This window comes from Lepidochelys olivacea (assembly GCF_965140295.1).
Source record: "Lepidochelys olivacea isolate rLepOli2 genome assembly, chromosome: 26".
NCBI classification, from domain to species: domain Eukaryota; kingdom Metazoa; phylum Chordata; order Testudines; family Cheloniidae; genus Lepidochelys; species Lepidochelys olivacea.
This window is the reverse complement of record NC_140436.1, coordinates 3,517,364-3,542,457: the sequence shown is the minus strand read 5'-3', so window position 1 is coordinate 3,542,457 and position 25,094 is coordinate 3,517,364. Positions and strand designations below refer to the sequence as shown.

General features: G+C 40.1%; 1 protein-coding gene across 4 annotated transcripts in view; it reads left to right on the top strand.

Moving 5' to 3' along the window:
• UNC5D (unc-5 netrin receptor D) overlaps nucleotides 1-25,094 on the top strand; it is a 287,207-nt gene that overhangs the window by 195,941 nt on the left and 66,172 nt on the right. For 2 of the 4 annotated variants that reach the window (XM_084615268.1, XM_084615267.1), the window contains exons 5-7: nucleotides 14,734-14,914; nucleotides 16,163-16,330; nucleotides 19,287-19,451. In XM_084615268.1, coding sequence (XP_084471394.1) covers nucleotides 14,734-14,914; nucleotides 16,163-16,330; nucleotides 19,287-19,451 — 514 coding nt within the window. The remainder of the gene's footprint in view (nucleotides 1-14,733; nucleotides 14,915-16,162; nucleotides 16,331-19,286; nucleotides 19,452-25,094) is intronic. The other 2 variants (XM_084615270.1, XM_084615269.1) reach the window with 1 other exon arrangement.

The window sequence follows — 25,094 nt, the reverse complement described above, 5'->3', positions numbered from 1 at the left end:
GGCCCTGGACATGTCATTCAGCTGGTCTGTATGTTTCAGTTTCCCCATACGTAAAATGGGGGTTGTAATACTTACCTTAATATATCATAGGTTTATGTAATAATAATAGCACTTGCCAATTCTGTAGTACTTCTCCTCAGAGGAACATTCTTTTGCTGTCAAAGCTAGTGGGGAAAAGAATTTATAGTTTGTGTAGTACTCTACACTGCTATCTTTTTACAGAATCCCTGATTCTGTCTGTGTGCCAATGGGTCAGAACCAGATAGGACAAACTAGAATATTCAGCAATAAGGGTGTGTATTGGCAAATACTGCCAGTAAATATCCACTTATTTGTATAAGAAATATTGTCCCCTTTCCTACCTGTCTAAGGGCTTTAATTCTGATCAGTGTTTCTGAGTGGAAAATAGTGATTTTTTTTCCCATTTAGTCCAATAAATTTTAAGTGTAGGGTCAAAATTTGATAAGGACAAAAAGATAAATTTAAAGAACAATAGAAGGCTTTCTCTGTAGAATCTTGTTTCTGCTCCAGCACTTTGTCAGCTCCAAGAAAGATATGTTTTAAGTATTCAGGGCAACTTTTTCCTCCATTGGGGCACTCTGCCATTATTCAGTGAGGTTGCAACAGGTCAGCAGATGTCTCTACCAGGAAGTGGGAGCACATGAATGATCACCCATTGGGGACTCAGACTATAATGCATCCATTTTTCTCCAAGGCTCTGGACAGATTGAACAACAGACTTTGTCGCATTTGCAGGTAGCTTCTCAGGAGGTGGGTAACTCGGGATATTGCTTGTGTATTGTTTAGAGAGGTCTTCATTGCTGATGCTGAGGTTTTCCATGTGGTTTGGATCAGGATTTTAAAGCTGGGTAGCTCATTTGGACACTCCTTTATTTAAATTTATTTATTTAGGGTAAAATCTTGGCTCCATTGCAATCAATATCAAAACTCCCATTTGACTTCAATGGGGTTAGGATTTCACCTACGGAGCCTGATTCTAAAATGTGTTAGGCACCTTCTCCCTCCATTGAATTCAAATGGATTTGAAGGTGCTAAGTACTTTGTTGGATTAGACCTGTAACTTCTCTCTTCTAAAGGGAACCCTGTTTCTGATAAAATCAAGGTTCGTCTGGGTTCAGATTATGGATTACCTTCCTGTTTAGGGGCAATATTAACATGATGTATTTTAGTAAACTAAAGCAGTGGTATCTCTATCCAAGGTGATCAATCTGTCATTTAATTCATTGTGTTCAATTAAGGAATACTAGGCTTATCCTGACTCTCATTAACCTATGTGATTTCTAATGCAAAAGAAGAAGGGTAAATCAAAATACAATACTTTCTAAAATGAACACTGACACTATACAGTGAGCTCTCACTGTAACTGGAATCCTATTTTCTGCATTTCAGTGCATTGAAACAACTAGGGATATTGAGCCAAATTCTGCTTTCAGCTACACCATCATCAGTCCACGGTCACTCTGTCATAGCTAGCGAAGCTGCAACAGAGGGAAATCTGATGCTTTTGTTCTGCATCACTACATCGGATTTCCAATATAAAATGATATTCCATGATATCGAATCTTCAAAAAAGGGAGCGTGAAAGACACTCAACAAAATATAACAACAAATATATGTGAGCATGTTAAAGCAGCATGGTCCAACACATTCCTAAATTGCAATAGAAACCAACATTAACAATAAACCATGCACAAAACCAAGGAGGAAACCGGTCTTGAGCTTCACCTAATAGGATGTCATAGGTTTGCTCTGATGTGTGTTAAGGATGAGAAGGCACCAGAGTTACAGGTTTTCAAAGAGTGGCAACTGAGATCAGCAAGGACAGAACTGTTTACCGTCTTTTGGGAAAAGCATCCAGAAGGTCCCTTGGATGGGCTGGTAATTAACTTCTGTAAATGTTAGTACTAAAATCTTGAAGCACATCAGCAGGACATTGAGCAGTTAGCATGGTGTGATCATCAATGAGTCTTGTTTTCTGAAGGTCTTTGAGCAGACTGGCTTTCATGTCCTTCAGTAATAACAATCTTACATCCAATGAAGTGGGTATTCACCCACGAAAGCTTATGCTCCAATACATCTGCTAGTCTATAAGTTGCCACAGGACTCTTTGCCAACAATCTAAGTGTGTTTACTTGGTGTTGGCCATAGAACAAAGTGTATTATAATAATACAACTAAATGGTCCCAAGTACAGAAACCTGGAACTTTCAAATGCATCAGAGATGCAGTGTCACTTTTGAAGCATTTGGGGCTGAGAGACTGCTGCAGAAAACTGGTTAAGAGGCAGCCCAACTTACAAAAATCATCTCATTCTATTTGTGTCTCTCACTTCTGAAGTGAGAACCATCATCATTTTCTGCCTCATTGCAGAGAGATGGAGAATAATAATAATAATAATAATAATAATAATAATAACAATATAATAAAAAAGAACTTGGTTTGTAAGGGAAGAAACCTCTCTCCTTTCAACAAACGGCCCTTTATAATTACAGTGGTTTGGAGGGTTTCTGTTAAACTTGAAAAAATAATTCAAACTCTCCAGTGTGGGAAAGCAAAGCAAGGACAGTGTGGCAGATAATTCTGTGCACTGAAGCTTTTCCCCTTAATGTGCTCAGCCACTTTCTACGGCAGACACATTTGTCATGTGAGGTCTGGCTGCATTTTTTTTAAACTACACACCTTATGCTTGTCTCCAATATAGGAAGGGTTTCCTGTGATCCCATTCTGCAGATGCAGTATGGTTGTATTTGGCTAGTAAACAATCAGGAGTAAGCTTAATAAAAATAAAGGGAAAACTAAAATGTTGTAGCATTACAGGTATAGAGGTTTTTTCCCCCCTCCAAACATAAATCCTTGCCTATTTAAATTACAAGGGGAATGTTGCAGGAAAAAACACTAAAGTTATTCTAGCAGCAAATCTGATGCTCAGTTGCACTTAGTATGCATTTGGACACATATTCTAAATGTAACTCATTTGTTAACCAATAATTGTATTTCTTCAGCTGTAGATATAGTGCCTGAGTTCAAATACTTATTCCCAGCATGCATAGGAGAAAGATTCATTAGTGGATCTTAACGATGGTTCCATTAGTAAGATCTTACCTACAGTATTCTATTCAAAAAAATGGTAATATTTGAAGTTTACTGTTTACCAAAGAAGCATTATATCAGGCATCGTAACAGTTAAACCATAACTCTGAGAATAATACATATACAGTCCCTTGTGCTATTATACTCACTGCAGAAGTATTGAAGTTGCTGCTGTAGTCAAGAATAGGGGCCCACACAAACAACCCAAAGGAAGTAATTTATCGCCTATGGTCCCAGTACATTTATCACGATGCTACAGAGTGCTAGAGTTAACAATCCTGTTTCTGAACTGCAGGTATATGTAGGTCAACCACCTGAATAAATATTACTTGTTAATGAACTTGTCAGCTTCATAAGAAAACTTCAGAAAGATTGCTAGGATTTTTAAAACCAGCAGAATCAAGTAAACGTGAATTAAATAGTTTAAGATTCTCATACTCTTGCTTTGAGAAAGACAAATGTTGAGAAGAGTGCAAGCCTGCTTCCAGTGAGAACAATAGCAAAATGAGGCAGTGTTACCCAAGGGTTAGGACACTGGACTTGGACTCAGGAGACTTGAGTTCTACTCTGGACTCTACCACTAGTCTTCTAGGCAAGTCACTTAACTGCTCTATGCCTCAGTTTCCCTAGCTGCAACATGGAGATAATGTCATTCACCTCCTTTGTAGAGTGCTCTGTATAGGTAATAGTTGTATTGTTAAAACTCCCATTGAATTGAATGGTGCAGCAACAAGTCCCAATTTCAAGACTTAAACCTATGACTATTATGTTTAAAGTCAGGGTAAAGACAGTCACTACTTACCCTGCTTTGTTAGAGTAAATTTTAAATGTTAATTCTGATCCACCTCTTATTACTGAAAAGATGTTTTGTCTCCCAGTCCGTCCAGTTCTCAACAATATCGGATGATCCAGGTAATGGGCTTGCTTCTTCACTGCCTTGCTCCTATTTAAAATTCGTGAAAAATGCATGTGTAATGCTAATTAATCAGAGCGTCTTACACTCTCTTGCAGAAGTTTAACAATGACACTCGCTGCAAGGCAGGGGGAATCAAAAGTAGAAATTTGTTGTACAATTCTAATAGTTTCCATTTTGTGGGCGACAGTATGATAGCCCTTTTATTTTTCTAATACATGCCAGTTGTTTTCTATCTTAATGCTTCTTCATGTTGCTAAGGATACACAAGCAACAGGCATTTAACATGCTGAAGGGATGAATTTTAAAACGGAAACATTATCGCCTAATCTCTATATTTTCTGGCAAAGTTATAAAAGGTTAAATGAAAAAAAAGTACTTATTTTCAATGTTGACTCTGAAAACTTGCATACTATCTAAATCATTCAAAGTTCATGACCTATGAAATCAAGTTAATGGTTCTGATAAAAAATTTGAGTTGACAAGACTCCTGTCTTTATTTAATGATTTTTTCCCCTTCTTCCTCTTAAGTTTAATAGGGTCAATGGTTCCTATTCACGATGTATTTTTATATCCTAACTATAGATTGAATAGTGATATTATCCTTGTTCTGCTTGAATAGTATATATGGACCTAAATGTATCAGACTGATATATTCGCATGTGATCCTGAAAACACAGGTATGCATAGTGGTTGCTTCAGTAGATACCGGAGCTGCTCTGTAATAATTTATGAATACTGTATGTTGACCTGGTTCCTGTCTTGTTTACAGCGTGAATATGTTGGTTTAGTTTAATAGGGGGAAAGTTGTCAGGAAAAAACAAACAGGAAGGGAAACACTGACTAAAAATAATCTACCCTTTGGCAAATGCTTAGAAGTTGTTAAGAGACATGTCTGAACTATTATCTTTGAAGATTTGACCTCCTGGCTCCAGCCAGCTTACAAAACTGGATTTGATAAGCATGGACAAGGTCTGGGAATCAGAAGATCAAAAGGGCAGTAATAGTTTAAAAAGGAAAACTTTCTGAAGATGGGGGAAGTTCTTTGAGGGAACCAGACTGACATACAGGACCCACTGGGATGTTTGAAGAAGGTTTCCCCTGCCTAGGCTACCATCAGGGGATAGACCTGCATGTGGGTTGTTGTTTTAAGATCTTTTTAATCTAAATGCTTGGTTTCAACAGCAAAATAAACAATACTGCGGTTTAAAGAAGGCTGTTCGGTCACTATATACAGCACTGTTCACAGACTCCCAAAGTGTAGAACTGTAGGGGTCAAACCCAGTTGGGCCTACTGGGTAAGCACGGTTGATACATTGGGCAATAGCCCAGGGTCCACTCTAAGAGTGGGAGACTTGGGGAATTCCACCTCAGGAGAGGAAAGGGCCTGACACCTGAGGGGATGTTCTCAGAGAGACCAGAAAGTGGTCAAAAGTGCAGCTAATCCTGAGCTGTGACAATTACTACCATGACAATTCCTGTTGAAAACAATACAAATACACAAGAGTCTATTTTATTTAGAATATTTTCGCCATACTCATCACTGTAGTATGTGAGCACTACACTTGATAGCAATTGTTCAAAGGATTAGGCCTTTATTTTTTATTTTCTTGAAAGAAATAAACTGGTGGAGAGTGGAGGAATTGTGTTGTTTTGTTTTTGTTTTCTTTAATGCCACATCATAATGTTTGATTGCAAGCATATAAAAGGAAAAGACACTGCAATCTCTTTGTTTATAGCTTTTGGTTTCAATTACTATGTGTGTTCTGTGGTGATTTTCTTATCTCCAAGAGCTTGGTAAAAATGAGATGTTGCATATTGGGATGACATCTGCAAAACATTGCAAAGAACACTCCCCAATATTCTTATCTAAAAATGTTTTTGTATCAGCTACATTTATAGTTACCTTGTAAATGCCTGTGCATTGAAAAACAGATGAAGTCCAACTAGAAGTACCATGGACAGCATTTCCGGAGCCTTGAGTTATTTGTCTATCTTTCAAACAATCCTGATTCACAGTATCAAGAAATATACTTTTAGTACACATTGTACCCTTTTAAAATAAGGTCTGTGAATCGCTATATATCTTTTGTTTGCAGGCTATCTAGCTAAAGAAATGCACCAAAAGAGCCTCACCTAATTTGTTCTCCAATTCACCTGAGCTGTATACAGTCAGGGGACTTCGGGTTTCAGTGTCAGCCAGGTCATTTATTTCTTGCTCACCAGAAAATAATTAAAGTCAAATGATCCATGATCATTGCCTTACTGGAAAAGGTACCATATAAACCCACATAATAATTTTTGGTTTTATTAGTGCTGTGTCATTGTGCAGTATTTACATGAAGGAAAGGCATGGAATTCCAATTCAAATGTGATTCTTATTCCTGCAAAACGAGAGGTGCCAGTAAGTTGACTCTTTGCTTTCCAATTTGATTGTCTTGAGAACCTACAGGACAATGTCCTAATGCTGTGATTTAGTCAACACTGAAAGCCTCCGTACCCAGAACATTGCAACTAAAGATGAGCTAACAGGTCAAATGTTTGAAATTATTTATGGCTATCTTTTGTGATCCTCCCCTCCCTCCCCCCCAACTCCCTAATTCCAGTCCATTTGGAACATTCTGTGGATGGATTCATTTTTGGTGGTGGATTACAGTGCCCTTGCTGTGTAATAGTAAATATGTCATTATGAAGTGGGTGAAACACAGTATCTGAGATAGGGAGGTGTGGGCAGCATGGCATGTGTCGTGTCTGAGCATCACCATCCTCTGTCTTTTCTACGAAAATGTAATAGCTGGGGGCCAGTTAAAGGTCAATATAAAGAAAATTGACAGTGTAGGAAAATACCTACACAGGCACTTGCCTTCTAGAATTCTCACTATTACACCAAACCATACATAATATCTTTCCAGAGATAAGGTTCCCACACCGCCTCCCTGCAGTTTACACGAAAGCTCAGTCTGATTTATGAGTTAGTTGGCACATCAGATTTTTGTAATGGGATTGTACATTCAGTCTAACAGAAACATATGCTTACCAGAACAGTATGATGGCACCATGATTAACTGATTTGGTAACAGCATTCCCTCCATGAAATAATTTAGACAATGCAGTAGGTATAGTTGACCCAGTCCTATACTAGGGATTTGCAATGAAGGTTAATGCCTTTTGATTGAACTGATGAAATAACAATGTGATCATAAAGGTAGATGTGAATGGGTTGGATCTGGCAAACTTTTTTTTTCATTAATCATCTACAATAATTTATGATGTTGAAGCTTTTTCGTACAATTGTTGGATTTTTTAGGTTAAAAGAAAAAAAACAAAATGAAACGAGGCATGAGGGATCTCCTTACAGGTCTCAGTAATTAGAGTACCTGATGTGCCTACACTCACCCATTGTAACTGTGCAGTCGTAAGGGACTCTAGAGCCAGACCCCCCTTTATTATAAGAGGGATGGGGGCAATGCATGGTGCTCTATTGGCAGCCCAGGGGCTCTGGAGCTTGGTCCATCCCCTTCATCCAAAATAGCCTGAATTTGGTGACCTTTTGGGATTCTACAAAAGACGTGTATTTAGTAGAGTTTGGGGAGAGGGTAGAGGGTATGGTTCTCAGAACAATGATGGGGAGTAGACTAGAAAATCAATTTTTTTTACATTTTTTTAATTTTTTTTTTGGTAGTTGCTGACTGGCTGGCCAGGTGGATTGTTGAATGTTCATTTTTAATGCTAGGTTAGGATTATTTGAAAATTTTCTGATGAAAATTTCTTTTGGCAGAAAATTCTGCTTTCAACTAACTGGTTTTCTTGTGGGAAGTGTTTGTTTTATTTGTGCACGCTCTCTCTTTCTCTCTCAAATTTTTGTTTGTCCAACTATAGATAGAAAAACAAAAATTTTCATCTGAAAACCAAGATTTTTGGTTACTGGCAGTTTTCAGCCAACATTTTTGTTGGGTTTTGTGGAGGGAGGGAGGGAGGGTCAAAATTTTCAATGTGCAAAAAATATTCCCCACAGCTCTTCTGGAGACATTAAGTTGTCATATTAGTTAATTGTTAGGGTGCCTAGAGCTCTGGTATAAACATCTCTTGTATTATTTATATCAGACAAACTAATACCCATGCAGAGACAGTGTCACTTGAAACAGCTTCACAATAGTGCTCGCTGTTCTGCAGTGGTTGTTACAGGAAGGCAAGTAGAATGAAGAACTGAAGGAGACATGCCTCCAAGACCCTTGGTTTCTGATTTTGTGTAGCCTTTGGCTAGTTTTATGGTGCTAGCTCAAAATTATATCTGCCAACTTTATACCACTGATTTGAAAGTTATCGGTGGGGGGTTATTCAAAAAATGGATGATTGATAGATGGAACAGCTGTTATTGACAAAGAACGCAGTGTGAAGTACTTTGTTATTGACAAAGAATGCAGGTGTGATTATTTCTTGTAGTTTTGTTGTCTGTATGGTCTCTGCCTTTGCATTTCATCATTCTATCTCCCTCTCCCCCGTTTTGAATCATATTGCAATAAAAAACTGCAGTAAATATCAGAGGATTCATGGTGTTTAGCTTTTACCATGTGTAAATATTTTAAAAGTGGACACATTTAAAAATAATTTCTCCTACAGAACAGTCTGTGTGTTTTGGTGCCATTTATTACCAGACGTTTAGGTTTGATTCCTGCAATGAATACAAAGTTAGAGGCAATGCCACAGTTACATAAAGTTACTTTCTAACTATAATTCCATCTGATATTGTGTGTGTGTAATGTGAAAACAAAAATTGTGTTGTGGGGGTGGGAGTTGTAAATCAGGAGAAAACAAAGCGTGAAGAGTGGATGAACTGGGGATGAAGGGGTTGGTGATGTGAGGTATGGAGCCTTTCATCCATAGGTCAGTGATTTTAAATTAGTCTTTAGTGAGGAGTGGCCAAAAGTTATCTGCAGGATTTTCGCTGATCAATGTCTTCTGTGAAACTGTTGTGTGGTCTTAGTGCTGGTTGTGCTACCTAGGTTTATACACACACCATGAAAAGACAGACCCTGCTCCAGTGAGCTTACAATCTAAGTATAAAACAAATGATACATTTTGCCTTATCCGTTGTGTCTCCCTGGTAACTGAGAGAGAGTTGTGATGAGTGTAATTAGCAGCAGTCATCTCACAAGCAGCAATATAGCTAAGTGTTTCTCTAAAGTGCACTCCACCATAATGTCCAAGCATTGATAGAATGGATTTGTCTTTAAAGCATGAAACTGATCCAAAAATTGTAATGCACTTTTGAAGATGCAAATGATGGCTTGTTTCATAAGGACTTGAGGCAGCAATGGTGTTGGCTTAATTGATAGGAGAAGGTTAAGGGAATATTTACTAATGTTCCCAATTTAGAAGGGAGTCTATTTAAAAAACTGTAAAGTGACAAGGTAATAGGAAATATTGTTGCAGCTATTAGCCAGATGTTGACCTTTCCCATCTTAAGATTGCACAGCATTTATCTTGGATCCAGAGGGCAATTGATTCTCTCTTCAAGGGGAGCTGACATTCTAACTATATTATCTCTGGTATATGTGTACCCGGGTTATTGACCAAATGAGAAAGTCAGATGCTGTAGGTAAAGGGCAGGGTAGTTTAATCTAAATGCAGAGGTACACTGAGGTCTTTTGTATTCTGACCTATAAAATTATCATTTGTGCCCAAAGGACCTCAAGTCTGCATTGTTCCTGTTGGTTATTAAATGTCTATATATTCTCAAACAAGATACATGAGAGAGAATATAAAATCCAGGCATATCCGTCAGTCCTGCAGGGGAATAAGCTATACTAATTGGTGTGGAAGGGATACTGTGCAAACCAATTTAAGATTCAAAATGGAGATTTGGCTTAAAATTTAAAATGTGGAGAGGCAACAGTGGTGTGTGGCACACAAAATCTATTAAAATCATTTTTTCCCATTATCACTTCCTATGGCAATTTTAAAAATTGTGTCCCCTGAAATCCTGTGAAACTAGAATATGGCAAGGTGGGGACAGTGCTTAGGAACCAGTGTGTGCAAATAACCAGAACAAGGGGAAGCTGATCATTCTATTCTTCATTGTCCAAGCTGAATAAAATGCAAAAGAAATGTTGTGTAAATTAGGTATTTAATAATTTTGTTTTAATAATCTTGGGGCTGTTATTTTTATATTGCTCATTTTATTGAATTATATAGACAGTTGCTTGAAGTATTTCTGAGCCCAAAGGGAAGTATTATTTATGTGTATTGTAGTGGCACCTAATCATGGACCAGACCCCATTGTGCTGTCCATCAAGCATGTAAGAGAGACTGTCCCTACTCCAGGTTTCAGAGTAACAGCCGTGTTAGTCTGTATTTGCAAAAAGAAAAGGAGTACTTGTGGTACCTTAGAGACTAACCAATTTATTTGAGCATAAGCTTTCGTGAGCATCCGATGAAGTGAGCTGTAGCTCACGAAAGCTTATGCTCAAATAAATTGGTTAGTCTCTAAGGTGCCACAAGTACTCCTTTTCTTTTTGTCCCTACTCCAAAGACCTTACAATGTATTGAATGAAATTACATAGTTCAATAAGGATTTCTGAACGTAACACTTCCCAAACCTGTTTCTTATTCAGACATAGACCCATCCAATATGACATAGCTACTTAAACAGACATACAAATAGCCAGTCTCCACACAGGGCTGTGTGCAAAAAACTTTTGTCTGCATCACCCTCTTGAAGTATTCCTCTAAGGAGAATAGAGAGCTCCCCAGGTTTAAATTGGCATAGATCATTGAAGCGAACAGGTTTATGCCTGTTTAAGCGCCCAATCCAGCACCCTTTGAAGGCAGCAGAAAGCCTCCCAATGACTTCAGTGATCTTTGAATCAGACTCTAAAACCCACTGAGGATTTTGGCCTGTAAGGTTTTTTTATTGTGCCATCTCATGCATGAGAAGCACCTTTGAAAAGGACAGCGTTTTAAAAGAGTCATGCTACCTTTCCTAATTCTTCTCTGCAATGTCTGCCTCATCTGTATTGCTGCCTTCATTAATATTCTGATGGACATTTACAAGTCCCCAGGGTACTCTGAATTTGTAATCGGGAAATTGGAAGATGCGTGTCCATAATATTTATATGGGTACATATTTAAATACGATTCATATGCATACATTAATTTGATTAAATGTTTTGCACAGGCTAAGCATTATTAGACTTCACCACTTAAAGCATCTCATGTGTGTTTTGTGCCTATGAAGTTGGCACTGAAACATTTTTATGGTATATTTTCAATAGTCAGAAAAATGGATGAGCTTTTTAGTTACTGAACTCTTTGTCTTAAAAATAACCAACTCCCACTACAGGCTACCTGCGATATGCTGTGCTTAACTGATTTCATTTTGATAGTGCTGTAAGCTGGTCTCTGATAATTGCCTTCTGTAATTGGAACAAATTTATGATTATGCTAATTCATCCTCTGCCACCCAATGTAGAGAAGCTGAGTTAATCCATATCTGCCCCTGCATTTCTACTTTCTTTTGTAGATCATTACATGATTAGCCTTTGGTGGAAATTTATGGGAACATTTTAATTCTGAGCAGGCATGATTTCTGGGGAAGAAAAACATTTATATATAAAAACTTAAGTTGCATTATAGACCGCCATTCTGAAACTTCATTCATGAGTCAAGCATTAAAGATCTTCAGATGTCTAATCCTTAAAAAGGCAGCTATTTTCAGCACATTATAATGAATTGCATGACATCCACTGATGATAAAGCAAGGGAAGTTAAATGCTAATGAATTTTAAGTCAACTCTTTAGAGATTCCAGGTTAAAAATTCAGAGTTAGGGATTCATTTGGATATGGAAATGTGGTGAATTATCTCACACCTTTACTTTTTGTGTCCTTTGTGGAGAAGTTATCTAAAGGGAACCTAGATCACTGGAAATGGTAAAATAAAAAAAGCCAAGTTAGCAATTCATCCTTTAAAAAATTGCTTTCTAAACTCCTGCTGCTTTAGAAGTATTAATCAGATGTGGCAGAGGCACCTTCCCGTTTTAAAGAAAGTAATTCTCTAGGAGAAGGGGGTCTTGCAGTGGTGGCTGGGATTAGTGAGGAGAATTCACAGTGCTGTCAAACATGCAGATAAAAAGTAAAAGGCACTGCATGCCCTCGCTTACAAATCATCTTTTGATTGCACATCTCTCAATGTTTTCACGTTTATGTTCCGTCTGTTTAATGTTCTCCCTTCACACCGATCATCATTCTTTTAAATGTTTTGCGTTAATGTAAACGTTTTTCATTCGCAATCTCAGGCTCAGTAAACAATGGATCACAGTGCGCTCGCACGCGCACGCTCTCTCTCTCTCTCCTGGAAAATACTGAGTTGTCTAAAGGAAAAATAGCGTGAAGTCCAAAAGTGCTGCTGTAACAGAAACCTGGAACTAAAAAAAAATTGATCTGGTGAGAGAGTCACAATGTAAAATATATATAGGTGTAAAATCATGAACTCCAGTCTGCACTAGCACTAGTCACATTTGTCATTTCACTTAATATTACTAGACATGTTTGTCATTTCCTTGCACATAAAGTGAATGTAATTCTGACTGTGGCCATTGGAATTCTGTCACTTGACTTGTTCTGGTGCTGTGGTTCCACAGTTTAACTTGGATTCCTAGTTTCTTTGATGGGGCATAGTCTGATTGCAAGTGTTGAAGTTAATTGCATGTAGGAAAATGAATAGTATGTGGATTTCAATTCACTTGATAGTTTCCTACCTCACTCAGACTAAAGGGAACTGTAATAAACCTGTGTAAATCCATCTAAAGAATAATCATTGATGGAGGAAGAGTATGATCAAATAATCCATAGGTGGTAAAACAAGGAAGGATAGCCCCTAAAGCTAAAAATGAGGAAGACACCTTAACAGGTACATTCAAATACTGCTTACACATCCTATGTAATCCCAGTAAAATGAATAGGCCAGAACTTGAGCCTGAGGCCTTGTCTACAGTACAGGGGAAATTCGATCTAAGCTATGCAATTTGAGTTATGTGACTAGCATAACTCAAATCGACGTAGCTTTGATCTACTTACCACGGGGTCCATACTACACGATGTTGATGGGAGATGTTCTCCTGTTGACTCCCCCTACTCTTCTCGATCTGGTGGAGTACAAGAGTTGACGGGGGAAGCGATCTGCGGTCAGTTTAGTGGGTCTTCACTAGATCCGCTAAATTGACCACCGATGCATCGATCACTACTTGTCGATCCCCTGGTAAGTGGAAACAAGTCCTTATCAATTAGGCGTTGGTAAAAGGGAGGTGATTCTGTTCAGGGATAGAGGTCAGCTGAAACACCAGTGAGAATAAATGCAAGGAGTGGGACTGATGAATTAAGGTGTCTATAACTATGTGATTGCTATCAAGACTGACCAATAGAGGAGGTGGTTTCTAGGCTGTGACAGAACATACCTTAGATGTTCATCCAACATTGTGTAGGTTTCAGAGTAACAGCCGTGTTAGTCTGTATTTGCAAAAAGAAAAGGAGTACTTGTGGCACCTTAGAGACTAACCAATTTATTTGAGCATAAGCTTTCGTGAGCTACAGCTCGCTTCATCGGATGCAACATTGTGTAGTTTCTCTCTAAACATTGTCTGGTCTCACGTGCAGCACAGAAGTATATGTCCCAGGAACTGTCCTTTAGTTTCCATGAAAGAGAGTGTTAAGGAACAATGTTAAATAATGGTAAGGTTTGAAACACAAAATACATAACTAATGTTATGGTGATGGGAGCATTATGAGTACCTAGATACATAAAAGTGTTTAGAATGCTTCATGCTAAACTTAACAATGATGCTGTATCTTTAACTCATCTTGCTGTGATTTCTTTTTTGCCTAATAGCATACGTTAAAAATAGAGGAGGAAATGTACCCCAAGCTTGAATTTTTCAGCTATTGTGTTTATAAAATATGTCATATGGCTCAAATGTGCATCCAGTCCCTTGCTTAGCAGACCTGTATACTTGTCAATAAATTTCTTATATCCATGGGTATCATATAAGAAAAACATTGCCGTAAACCCAGTCTCCCTTCAAAGGCTGGCTTCCATCTGACTGTGCCATGTTGCAGAGACGTTACGAACTATAGGTATGTCAGTTGCACACCTTCTGTCCCCAGCTAACCAAAATGACTAATGGTACTGGAAGAGGAACCTGCTGTTTGGCATGAAATCTAATTGGCTTTGATGGTCTGCTTTTGCAGATTTGTTTATAAACTGGAAAATCTACAAATTGCAGACCATCTGCGTGGAACAGTGTGCTGAAGAATGCCTGTAGTCTGCAAATCCACGAGCTCATTACCTCAAAGTTGCAAGTCGTTCCACAAGTTCCCAACTGAGGTTATCCATCTGAACAGAAACTTGGAAGGGTGTTTGACTTCAGGACACAACCCTACCTCCTTTCAGTCTGAAAAACCTATCTATAAAAATGAGACACATTTGTTCAGCCTCTTAACGGGGTCTATAGATTCCACTTCTGTTTTTAGTTTCTCAGTTCTGTAAAACACCAATTCACCATGCCTTAAATTAATATGTCAGTCAAACATTCCCAAGTGCCTTGCAGATAGCTTCTGCAGTAACAATAACTATCCCTGGGTCATGGTTATTTTCACTGTGCATCTTTCTCTCCAGCTGTTCTGCTTCATTCTCTTCTCATCTCCCTACCCATCAGGTGGAATGGCTTAAGAATGAGGAGCCCATCGATTCCAACCAGGATGAGAACATCGACACCAGGGCAGATCACAACCTGATCATCCGCCAGGCCCGTCTGTCTGATTCTGGGAACTATACCTGCATGGCTGCCAACATAGTGGCCAAGAGAAGGAGCATGTCTGCGACAGTCGTGGTGTATGGTCAGTGGAAACGTGTAATATTTACTGCCTGGATTCTTTGCATTCGTAATAACCAGTGGGTTGCAAATAAAGATCATATTTGTTTGTACAGTGCCCAGCACAATGGGGTCCTTGTCTGTGATGAGGGCTTCCAGGCACTCCAAGAGGACAAAAATAATAAATAATCCTTGTTCCAGTTATTAATAAGGTCCACTTATAAACCTGGCCAAAGAAATAAGCCTTACACGTGGTGCTCTTAAGCCCTAATTCAGGAAAGCTCTTAAGCACATGTCTAATTTGGGGGGAGGGATAGCTCAGTGGTTTGAGCATTGGCCTGCTAAACCCAGGGTTGTGAGTTCAATCCTTGAGGGGGCCATTTAGGGATCTGGGGCAAAAATTTGGGATTGGTCCTGCTTTGAGCAGGGGGTTGGACTAGATGATCTTCTGAGGTCCCTTCCAACCCTGATATTCTATGATTCTATGAAATACCATTCTGAATAGAGATATGCTCAAGTGCTTCCCTTAATTGGACCTATATAGCATTATACAAACACTAGATAATGAATCTAAGGGCTGGTCTTCACTTCCGGGAGGTCGACACTACTGCAATTGATGCAGCAGGGGTCGATTTAGCAGGTCTAGTGAAGACCCGATAAATCGACGGCAGAGTGCTCTCTGGTTGACCCCGGTACACCACCTCTCCGAGAAGAGTAAGGAGGAAGTCAACCTAAGTGACGTCGACTCCAGCTACGTAGCTGGAGTAGTGTAACTTAGGTTGACTTACCCCGGTAGTGAAGACAAGCCCTTAAATGTTGTGTGGCACTGGTAAAAGAAGCAGAAACTTTTATTTTTACCACACCCTGTTCCTTACAGTGTTTGTTAAACTGGAGAGTGACATTTTATCGATGAAGTCAGAGGCATGCCTAAACCATCACTTTTTAAAAAAACGATTGTGTTTATCCTTTAAGTGAAGCATATTTGAAGAGAACTGAGGTGCCTGCCTCCACATTCCCTTTAGAGTCTCACTGTCAGTCATTACACCTTCTGGCATATAAACCCACCAAAGGCAAACACAGCAGTTCTTTGACACCGTGTCCTTTATGTAATTGCATCCTGGTGCTATTTAGGTGGTGATGCCCCTATTTGGGCTTGGAATTTACCTTGCAGAATATATAAAAAAGAAAAATCTGAGAACAAAGGGATCAGAAATAAAGACTTGATGCTTAAGTCTTACCATGCCATCCATAATGCCATGCGTGTGTGTTGCAGTGAATGGAGGCTGGTCGTCATGGACTGAGTGGTCTAACTGCAATGTGCGGTGTGGCCGAGGCTGGCAGAAGCGATCCCGGACCTGTACCAACCCTGCTCCGCTCAACGGGGGTGCTTTTTGTGAGGGAATGTCAGTGCAGAAAATTACCTGCACTTCACTTTGCCCTGGTGAGATATCCAAGTCTAACTTTAAATGTGACACCAAGAGAGCATTCTCTCCATCTGAAGTGCTCCGTGGCTTCCTGTGCTATGCAGAGCTACCGGGATCAAAGGGGAAATGGGAAGGCATTTGTTTAGACCGAAGTTCATAGTCTGTGCTTTTTATCTTTTTGTGCAATAGCAAAAGACTTAAAATCATCTGTGACCTGATCTGGTAGGGTGCTTGGTGCCCAGTGAATTCACCTGGGTGCTTAGGCACTAAACAGTGATTGTTATGATATAAAGAGAGGTCTCCACGTATTCAAGGACTGGTCCCCCTTAAAACTTGGCACAGCACTCCATTCCTTACCTCCTGAATGTAGGGCTTAGTGATGTTGGTAACTTTAGCAGGAGAAACACAGAACCCTGAACTTGGGACAAAATGAGTAAATAAAGGATAATTCAGTTTTCAAATGCTTTGCTTTAAAATGCATTTTCCCTTTGTATACCAAGCTCAGGTTATAACTGAAGCATAGTTATGTCCCTTGAGACAGTGTGTTGCCTCTCTTGTTCACCTGAAACACTGTTTGTCTGATTTGGGGGAAGTGAGGGTATGTCACATGGGAGTAAATAAAACTGGTGTGTGTGTGTATAATTTTAGGATTTAATATTTTTGTTGGGCCTGAACCTGACCTCATTTAAATTGCTGGGAGTCTCTCCATTAACTTTTATAGGCTTTGGCCCAGTATTTACTGATTTGGGATTTAAAAGAATCTTAAGTGCCTGTGTTCACCTGACTTGTGTGTGAGAAGTGTAGACAGGGGACTGTGGAATGCTTTTAGGGTGTGAGTGGGGACGGAGAGAACTACAGATAAGTCCGAGACCTACTGATCCTAGATCTCACTCAGGGCATTAAAGAGAGACCACCAAAGTCATCTATGCTCTTTTTGTAAATGTCAGCACTGTTCCTGCTCTAGAGCTGTGTGAAACCTTCACACGTCAGCCTCTTTGGAGCTGAATTTTGGATGAACACTAGGAGCTAATAGCTGTATTATGAAGAAATATCTATCAGATTCCCTCTTGCAGTTTTTTATTGGCTGTCAGTGATGGTCTTTACTTTCTGCCCTAAACTGTTAAGTATTGTTGCTGAACTCTATTTAGACTAAAAGAAAAGTTGTGGCACCTTAGAGACTAACAAATTTATTTGAGCATAAGCTTTCGTGAGCTACAGCGATGATCTGGAGAATGGTGTGGATTGCATCCTCAGCAAGTTTGCAGACGACACTAAACTGGGAGGAGTGGTAGATATGCTGGAGGGTAGGGATAGGATACAGAGGGACCTAGACAAATTGGAGGAATGAGCCAAAAGAAATCTGATGAGGTTCAACAAGGACAAGTGCAGAGTCCTGCACTTAGGACGGAAGAATCCAATGCACCGCTTCAGACTAGGGACCGAAGGGCTAGGCAGCAATTCTGCAGAAAAGGACCTAGGGGTTACAGCGGACAAGAAGCTGGATATGAGTCAACAGTGTGCCCTTGTAGCCAAGAAGGCCAGTGGCATTTTGGGGTGTACAAGTAGGGGCATAGCCAGCAGATCGAGGGACGTGATTGTTCCCCTCTATACGACATTGGTGAGGCCTCATCTGGAGTACTGAGTCCAGTTTTGGGCCCCACACTACAAGAAGGATGTGGAAAATTGGAGAGGGTCCAGCGGAGGGCAACAAAAATGATTAGGGGACTGGAACACATGACTTATGAGGAGAGGCTGAGGGAACTGGGATTGTTTAGTCTGCAGAAGAGAAGAATGAGGGGAGATTTGATAGCTGCTTTCCACTACCTGAAAGGTGGTTCCAAATAGGATGGATCTAGACTATTCTCAGTGATAGCAGATGACAGGACAAGGAGTAATGGTCTCAAGTTGCAGTGGGGGAGATTTAGGTTGGATATTAGGAAAAACTTTTTCACTAGGAGGGTGGTGAAACGCTGGAATGCGTTACCTAGGGGGGTGGTGGAATCTCCTTCCTTGGAAGTTTTTAAGGTCAGGCTTGACAAAGCCCTGGCTGGGATGATTTAACTGGGGATTGGTCCTGCTTTGAGCAGGGGGTTGGACTAAATGACCTCCTGAGGTCCCTTCCAACCCCCATATTCTATGATTCTGTGAAGTGAGCTGTAGCTCACGAAAGTTTATGCTGAAATAAATTTGTTCGTCTCTACGGTGCCACAAGTCCTCCTTTTCTTTTTGCAGATACAGACGAACACGGCTGCTACTCTGAAATCTATTTAGACTATGTCTACACTAGAGACCTTACAGCAGCACAGGTGTACCACTGCAGCTATGCCGCTGTAAGATCTCTGGTGTAGCCACTCTATGCTGATGGGAGAGAGCTCTCCTGCCAGCATAATTAAACCACAGTCGACGAATGGTGGTAGCTAACTTGGCTGGAGAGCATCTCCCACCAACATAGCGCTGTCCACACTGATGATTCTGTCGGTGTAACTTATGTCGGTCAGGAGGTGGTTTTTTCCTACCCCTGAGCAACATAAGTTTTACTGGCAGAAGTGTTAGAGTAGACATAGCCTCAGAGAGATGCTGCGTTCTACCCCAGAGGTGGCTGTGTTTCAGTGGTGGAGATCTGTATGTATAATATGGGAGAGAAGACAATTAGAATCCTAAAGATCTTTAGGATCTTTCTGGATAATAGATGCTAGATATGTGTCATCAGACATGGCCTGCATCTTTAAAATCAGTATTATGTAGCTCTTATCCAAAAATAAAGCTAATCTTCTGTATAGACATCTCTTGAGTTTGATAGTGTGTGCTCCAGTTGCTAAATCCCCCTGAGTGGGGGACTTAGGTTTCTTTAAAAGTAACCCTGAACACATCTGAATAACCAGTGGAGCAGGTAGTGTTCAGTACAGTACAGTCTGATCACACTGGCTGGTCAGATAACACATAGTGATCATGTTTACTTTTCTTCCTTTTTAGTGGACGGTAGTTGGGAGGTGTGGAGCGAATGGTCAGTCTGCAGCCCAGAATGTGAGCATCTGAGAATTCGGGAATGTACAGCTCCACCTCCAAGAAATGGAGGAAAATTCTGTGAGGGCTTTAGTCAAGAATCTGAGAATTGCACCGAAGGGCTTTGTATTCAAGGTAGGTGACATGACAATGACCCCTCTCATTAACAGTGACCTGAAGGCATTTCCTTCTGAAAAGATGCCCAACTGCAGGGCTCTAGAATGCAACACCATCACTCACATTTAAATCCGTAGGAGGCTCGTGGCTGAAATCCTTACAGATGTTGGAATACATTTTCAGGGAGTTATGTATCTGCCAATTTGAAATTCATTTGACTCTTGACTCTTCGTTATGGCCTGAGGCAAAGCCCCCTGAAGTCAATTATAAGGCTCACTCTGGCTTCAAGGGCCTCTCGATTAGGCCCAAAGTGAATAATTTATCAGGATTTAGGAAGTGTAACCTGTACAGGCCAGGCTCACTTCATATAGACAGCACCAGGTGATTCTGGTGAGCCATGTAAAAATTCTTCGCATGTGTACAGTTTTGCCCCAGTGAGTCACCCAGCAGAAGTGTATCTCACACTATTGGAACATGTCCTTTAGCTTTCCAACTTCTCATGGGATTAAATGGGTGAAGCACCAACATGTGTCTTGTTAGTGCCTTAGATACTTTCGGTCGGATTCAGTTCTCATTTGCACCTTTGCAACTCAGTAAAATTTCAAAGGTGTAACTAAGGGCTGATTTAAACTCTGCATGGTAAGTGTGACTCCCTTGCAACAAGGTCCTGATGCTTTTTGAACATTTGGAAAGCATTTAGCACATTGTGATTGCTTCCATAACAACTAAAGATCCAAGAAAAATCAGGGCTGCAGCTGAAATATCAACCTAGAGGTGCATAACATCCAGGACAGCTGCATATTCTTGAAATAAATGAGAAATTAACAAGTTTATTCCTCTGTTACATTCAATTCCATTTCCATGAAGCAATGTTGTCACCTCATCCCGTTATAGCAATAAAATGGCAGCTTTGGGAACAATCAGGGACTCTAGGACTGAAATAAGTGAATTGAAAAAACAAACAAACCAAGTTTGTTTTATTTTTAAATAGTTTCCTTTGTTTCTGTTTCCATGGAAGTGTCTTCCCCTCCCTCCTTAGTCACAGCAAGACAAGTGGAGAGCTCAGGCTCCAATCTAATCCAGTTAGTGTGGCAGTGTGCTGTGGTGGCTAAAGCACTGGATTGGGAGTCAGGAGACACAGGTTCTATTCCTAGTTCTGCCACTGACCTGCTGGGTAACCCTTCTGTAAAGTGGGGGATAATGACCTTCCTTATGCAAAGTGTTTTGAGAACTGTGGATCTATTGCTTTTTTTAAAACTAAAGGGTTCCTGACATCTGTGTTAGTCACTCAGTGTTTGAACTCACCTTTTATTCACTATAGTTTATAAGCAATTTACTGCAGTTTTATTGGATGATAAAGGGAACGTCTCCCACGTAGGTCCATCCCCTGCAGGGCAACATGCCTTGCACAGAACTGGCACTGGTTGTTGTGGCTACCTGCGGCATTGAGCACTTTCAGACTGCTCTAAATTTGTAGTGTTGCTTCATCACTACATCACTTTATGGCAGCCAAATCCCTCCCTAGTGCAGATCTGCTGAATTCAATGGCATTTACAATCCGGTTCGGATGTGGTGGTCGGCCTGAAGTCTCTAGCTTGCACTGCTTCCCCTTCTCACCACCATGTCTAAAATGCCTCTAACTAGTAGGACATCCTCTCTATATAGGCTCAACATCTGCTAGCTGAATGAGAGAGCAATACTCTGATCTGGTATGGCGGGTTCCACTGGTGTCTTTCTTCCATTAATGCCTACTACTCTACTTAGAAATTCAAAGGAAGAATTAAAGAAAAAAGTATATTGTGCCTAACCAGTTGCACAAAGGTGTACATTCGATGGGAAGAAAGTGGTACCTTTATGGACCCCATCTGGGAAACAGCTCATCTTTCAGCATGAGATTTGGTTACCTTTTATTTTATGGCCATTAGTAACCTTTGTAGGTAGTGAAGCTTAAGATATAAACAGGTTTCAGAGTAACAGCCGTGTTAGTCTGTCTTCGCAAAAAGAAAAGGAGTACTTGTGGCACCTTAGAGACTAACCAATTTATTTGAGCATGAGCTTCTGAGACATTAAATTAACAACCGTTAATTGGTTAAGAGGGCATAGGCAGGATTTATGATTTATTTGTTTTCTTGGGTATAAGCAGAATAGTGAGTGAGAATCCGTGGGATACAGAATTCATTCAGCGTTTGAGGCTCAACCTGTGGTGAATGTGAGATGCTCATTGTTCTTTCTCCCTGCTATGCATGAGATGAACACCTTTCCCCACAGACGCTTGCTACGTCCCGCATGCCTTCCTGCGTATTTCTACAATATGCATATTAGTATATCCATTTGAAAATCAATCTCAACCTGTTACCATGGTGTGACTTGTCAGAAGTATGTGCTGAAAGGTGCATACAAGGATGTAACTGTGCACTGCAGCACGTATCCATGTTTATGGCAGTCATGCAGGTGGCCTGCTAGCTATTCTATGGCCCTCATCAGTAGTATCTGGATGTTTCTTACAGAAAGTGTCCCTAAAGGCTGTTGATTTTACTGAAGTTTTGCTAGAAAGGTAAAGGGATCCACTTTCACTTCCGGAAGCTGCAATGATAATTCCCTCCACTTACACTGTGCAGTATAATACCAGTTCCTTGCCTAAAGTGTCCCATGCCATACTTATGCATTAAAGATGGAGGGACAGAGATGCCTCCTAGAGTTATCATGACAGTGTGGAAAGGAGCTCATTGTCTGAGGGGAGGTTAAATTTGTCAAAAGAGCATATCACAAATATCACTGCTTGATAAATTTACCTGTATTTATTGTGGTAGTTTCATGATCACAGGGCAAGGATACAATCTCCCTGTGGTTTGTACAGGGCCGAGCACAATGGGGCACAGATCCTGACTGGAGCATCTGAGTATTGTTGGATCGTTAATAGTATATGTTATCTGACGGGTCTCTATTGTGCGGCTTTTCCAACATTTCCAAAGGGTTAATTTCCCCTTTCTTAGGCATTCTGGTTCTTTCTGAGCAGTCCATCTAGCTGCAATCTGTAGCCTTGTCTCTGAATGCCCTTGCCAGAAGAGATTTTATTACAATGAACCCTATCATGACTGTCTGCAGTGAATTATCACTTTAATATTGGTTCAAGTGCCTCTTAGATGTTGCAGGAACACAGAAACGTAGGGCTATGCCAGCCAAGTTTCTCCTGAGGACCACACCTGATACTTGATACTGACTTCAGGAGTTTTAAAAAAACATGTCTTCAAAAAATGCACTGGTGGAGCTTTGTGTAGAAGCAGGCAAGAGACTCTCCTCAGACACATTTCTGTGGTCGATGAGGGAGAATCTGTCTCGTATTATATTTGAATTCTATTTCTGGACCTGGCAGCGATACACCCAGTAAACTTGGACTTTTTGCTTAGCCTCTGCACTGTCCCAGTTCTCAAATTTAGGAACAACCACTGAAAACCAGACACATGTCAAGCGGGAATGTTTTACACATCAAAAAACAGAAATCTCTAAGATTCTGCAGAGTGAATCTCACACACTTAGGTACCTCAGTTAATTGACTGAAAACGTGCTCTTTTAGTCCAGTTTCTTTTAATGACCTACCTTTAGCTGTAATGCACTCATCTGCTGCTGTACCCTGTAATATGTCATTCAGACTGGAATCTGTATAGACTGTACCTTTAGAGAAGAGCTTGATTGTAAATCCCATTGGCAGAAACAGAAGGTTCTTGGGGTGTGGGCAGTTCTGAATGGTGCTTTTTACTTAGTCTCATACAAAAGAGAGTTTGACTCTTTCCACTTGTTCCCGCAGCTACAAACCCAGTAGTTTTGGGTCCTGAAGATAAAGCAGATTTCCTTTAGAAGGGATTAGCACCTTTGGTTTTGCAGAGATCTGAGTTGAGGAAATTCCACAATTGTGATTGAAAGCAAAGAAACTTCAGAATGTAAAGAACCTTTTGCCAATCCATCTTCCTTGTCAGTAAACAAATACATAACGATAATATTTTTTTAAAAGTGCTTATGCTTCAAGACACAAGACCACTGATTACAGATGCAGGTACAGTGCAGCAAAGCCACTTTTTCTCTTATTAAATTTAAATGAAAGGTGTCATATTGACAACCCTGGGCGAGACACAAGTCCTCTGTTTATCCACAGAATGGATATGGTACAGCTTTAACTATTTTTGCTTTATTCACTCAACTACCCTGTTAATGTGCCCCAGTGCTTACCAGGAGGAACTCTAGTTCTCAGGGGTAAAAGGAAGTTCATATCCCAGGCCCATTCAGTCCCCAGGCAAGGGGATCAGTGAATGTCATTGATGGGGGTTTTACAACGTGGACAATTATCTAACTGAAAACTGGAAAGAAACGCAGCAGCTCCTTTCACGTGGACTGCCAAAAAGCTGTGATATGGCAACAACATTTGTTCAGTAATGCCCTGGTTTATTTAGTGTATTTTGGTTCGTTTACTTTACTTGGTTTGTAAATTTTCTGGGGCAGGGACCAGCCTCTTGTTTTGTGTTTGTAGAGTGCCTAGCGTAACTGGATCATGGTCCATGCCTGGGGCCCATTGGTGCTACTGCAATACAAATAATAATTTTAGAATGTCTGCCTCATCTGGCTAATTGCATTACAGTAAACAGAAAAAAATGCATTGCCAAACTTTACTTAAGTGCAATTATTTTTAGGCTATCTTGCCTTTTCCCACAGAATTCTAGTACTTCCATGTGGCTTAACATTTAAAGAGACAGTGACTCTATACACTAAATTTTTTGTATAATTATTTTTCTTGAAAACAACAACACAAACTCTTCTGTCCAGTAATTAACTAAATAGAGTAGGCCTGGGAACAAACCGTTTGTAGCATAGCAAAAATCTTCTGCCTCTGAAGCAGATCGTTTTTTTGCAAAGGGGACTTTGCATGAGTCAAGAGTGCGACGCTGTTGCAAAAAAAAGCAAATGTAATTTTGGGTTGCATTAGCAGAGGCATAGCCTGCAAGTCATGGGAGGTGATAGTACCCCTCTCCTTGACACTGGTTAGGCCTCAGTTGAACTACTGTGTCCAATTTTGGTCACCAGTATATAGAAAGGATGTAGAGAAACTGGAAATGATCCTGAGGTGAGCAACAAAGATGATCAAAGGGATGGAATGGAAGTCATAGGAGCAAAGGCTGAAGGAACTGGGTACGTTTAGTTTGGAAAAAATAAAATTAAAGGGGGACATGATAGTGATTTTCATATACTTGAAAGGCTGCCATAAAAAAAAAAAAGGCAGGACGAGAAGCGCAATGGGGTCAAACTACACTATAGCCGATTGAGATTAAATTTCAGGAAAAACTTCCTAACTGTAAGAACAGTAGGATAATGGAACAAACTGCCTAGGGAAGTACTGAAATCTCCTTCACTGGAAGTTTTCAAAAAGAGGCCGGATAGCCATCTGCCTTGGATGGTTGAGACAACAAATCCTGCATCTTGGCAGGGGATTTGACTAGATGATCCTTGCTGTCCCTTCTAACCTTTATGGGTCTATGATTCTGTGAGTTACAAAGTCTGTAAAATAGTATACACAACAAATTTGAATGAGAAAAGGGGCATTGTGAAATAATTTAGGCTCTAAATGCAAGCTTTATTTAAAAAAGAAAAATTGGGTGGTGATGGGAGAATAAG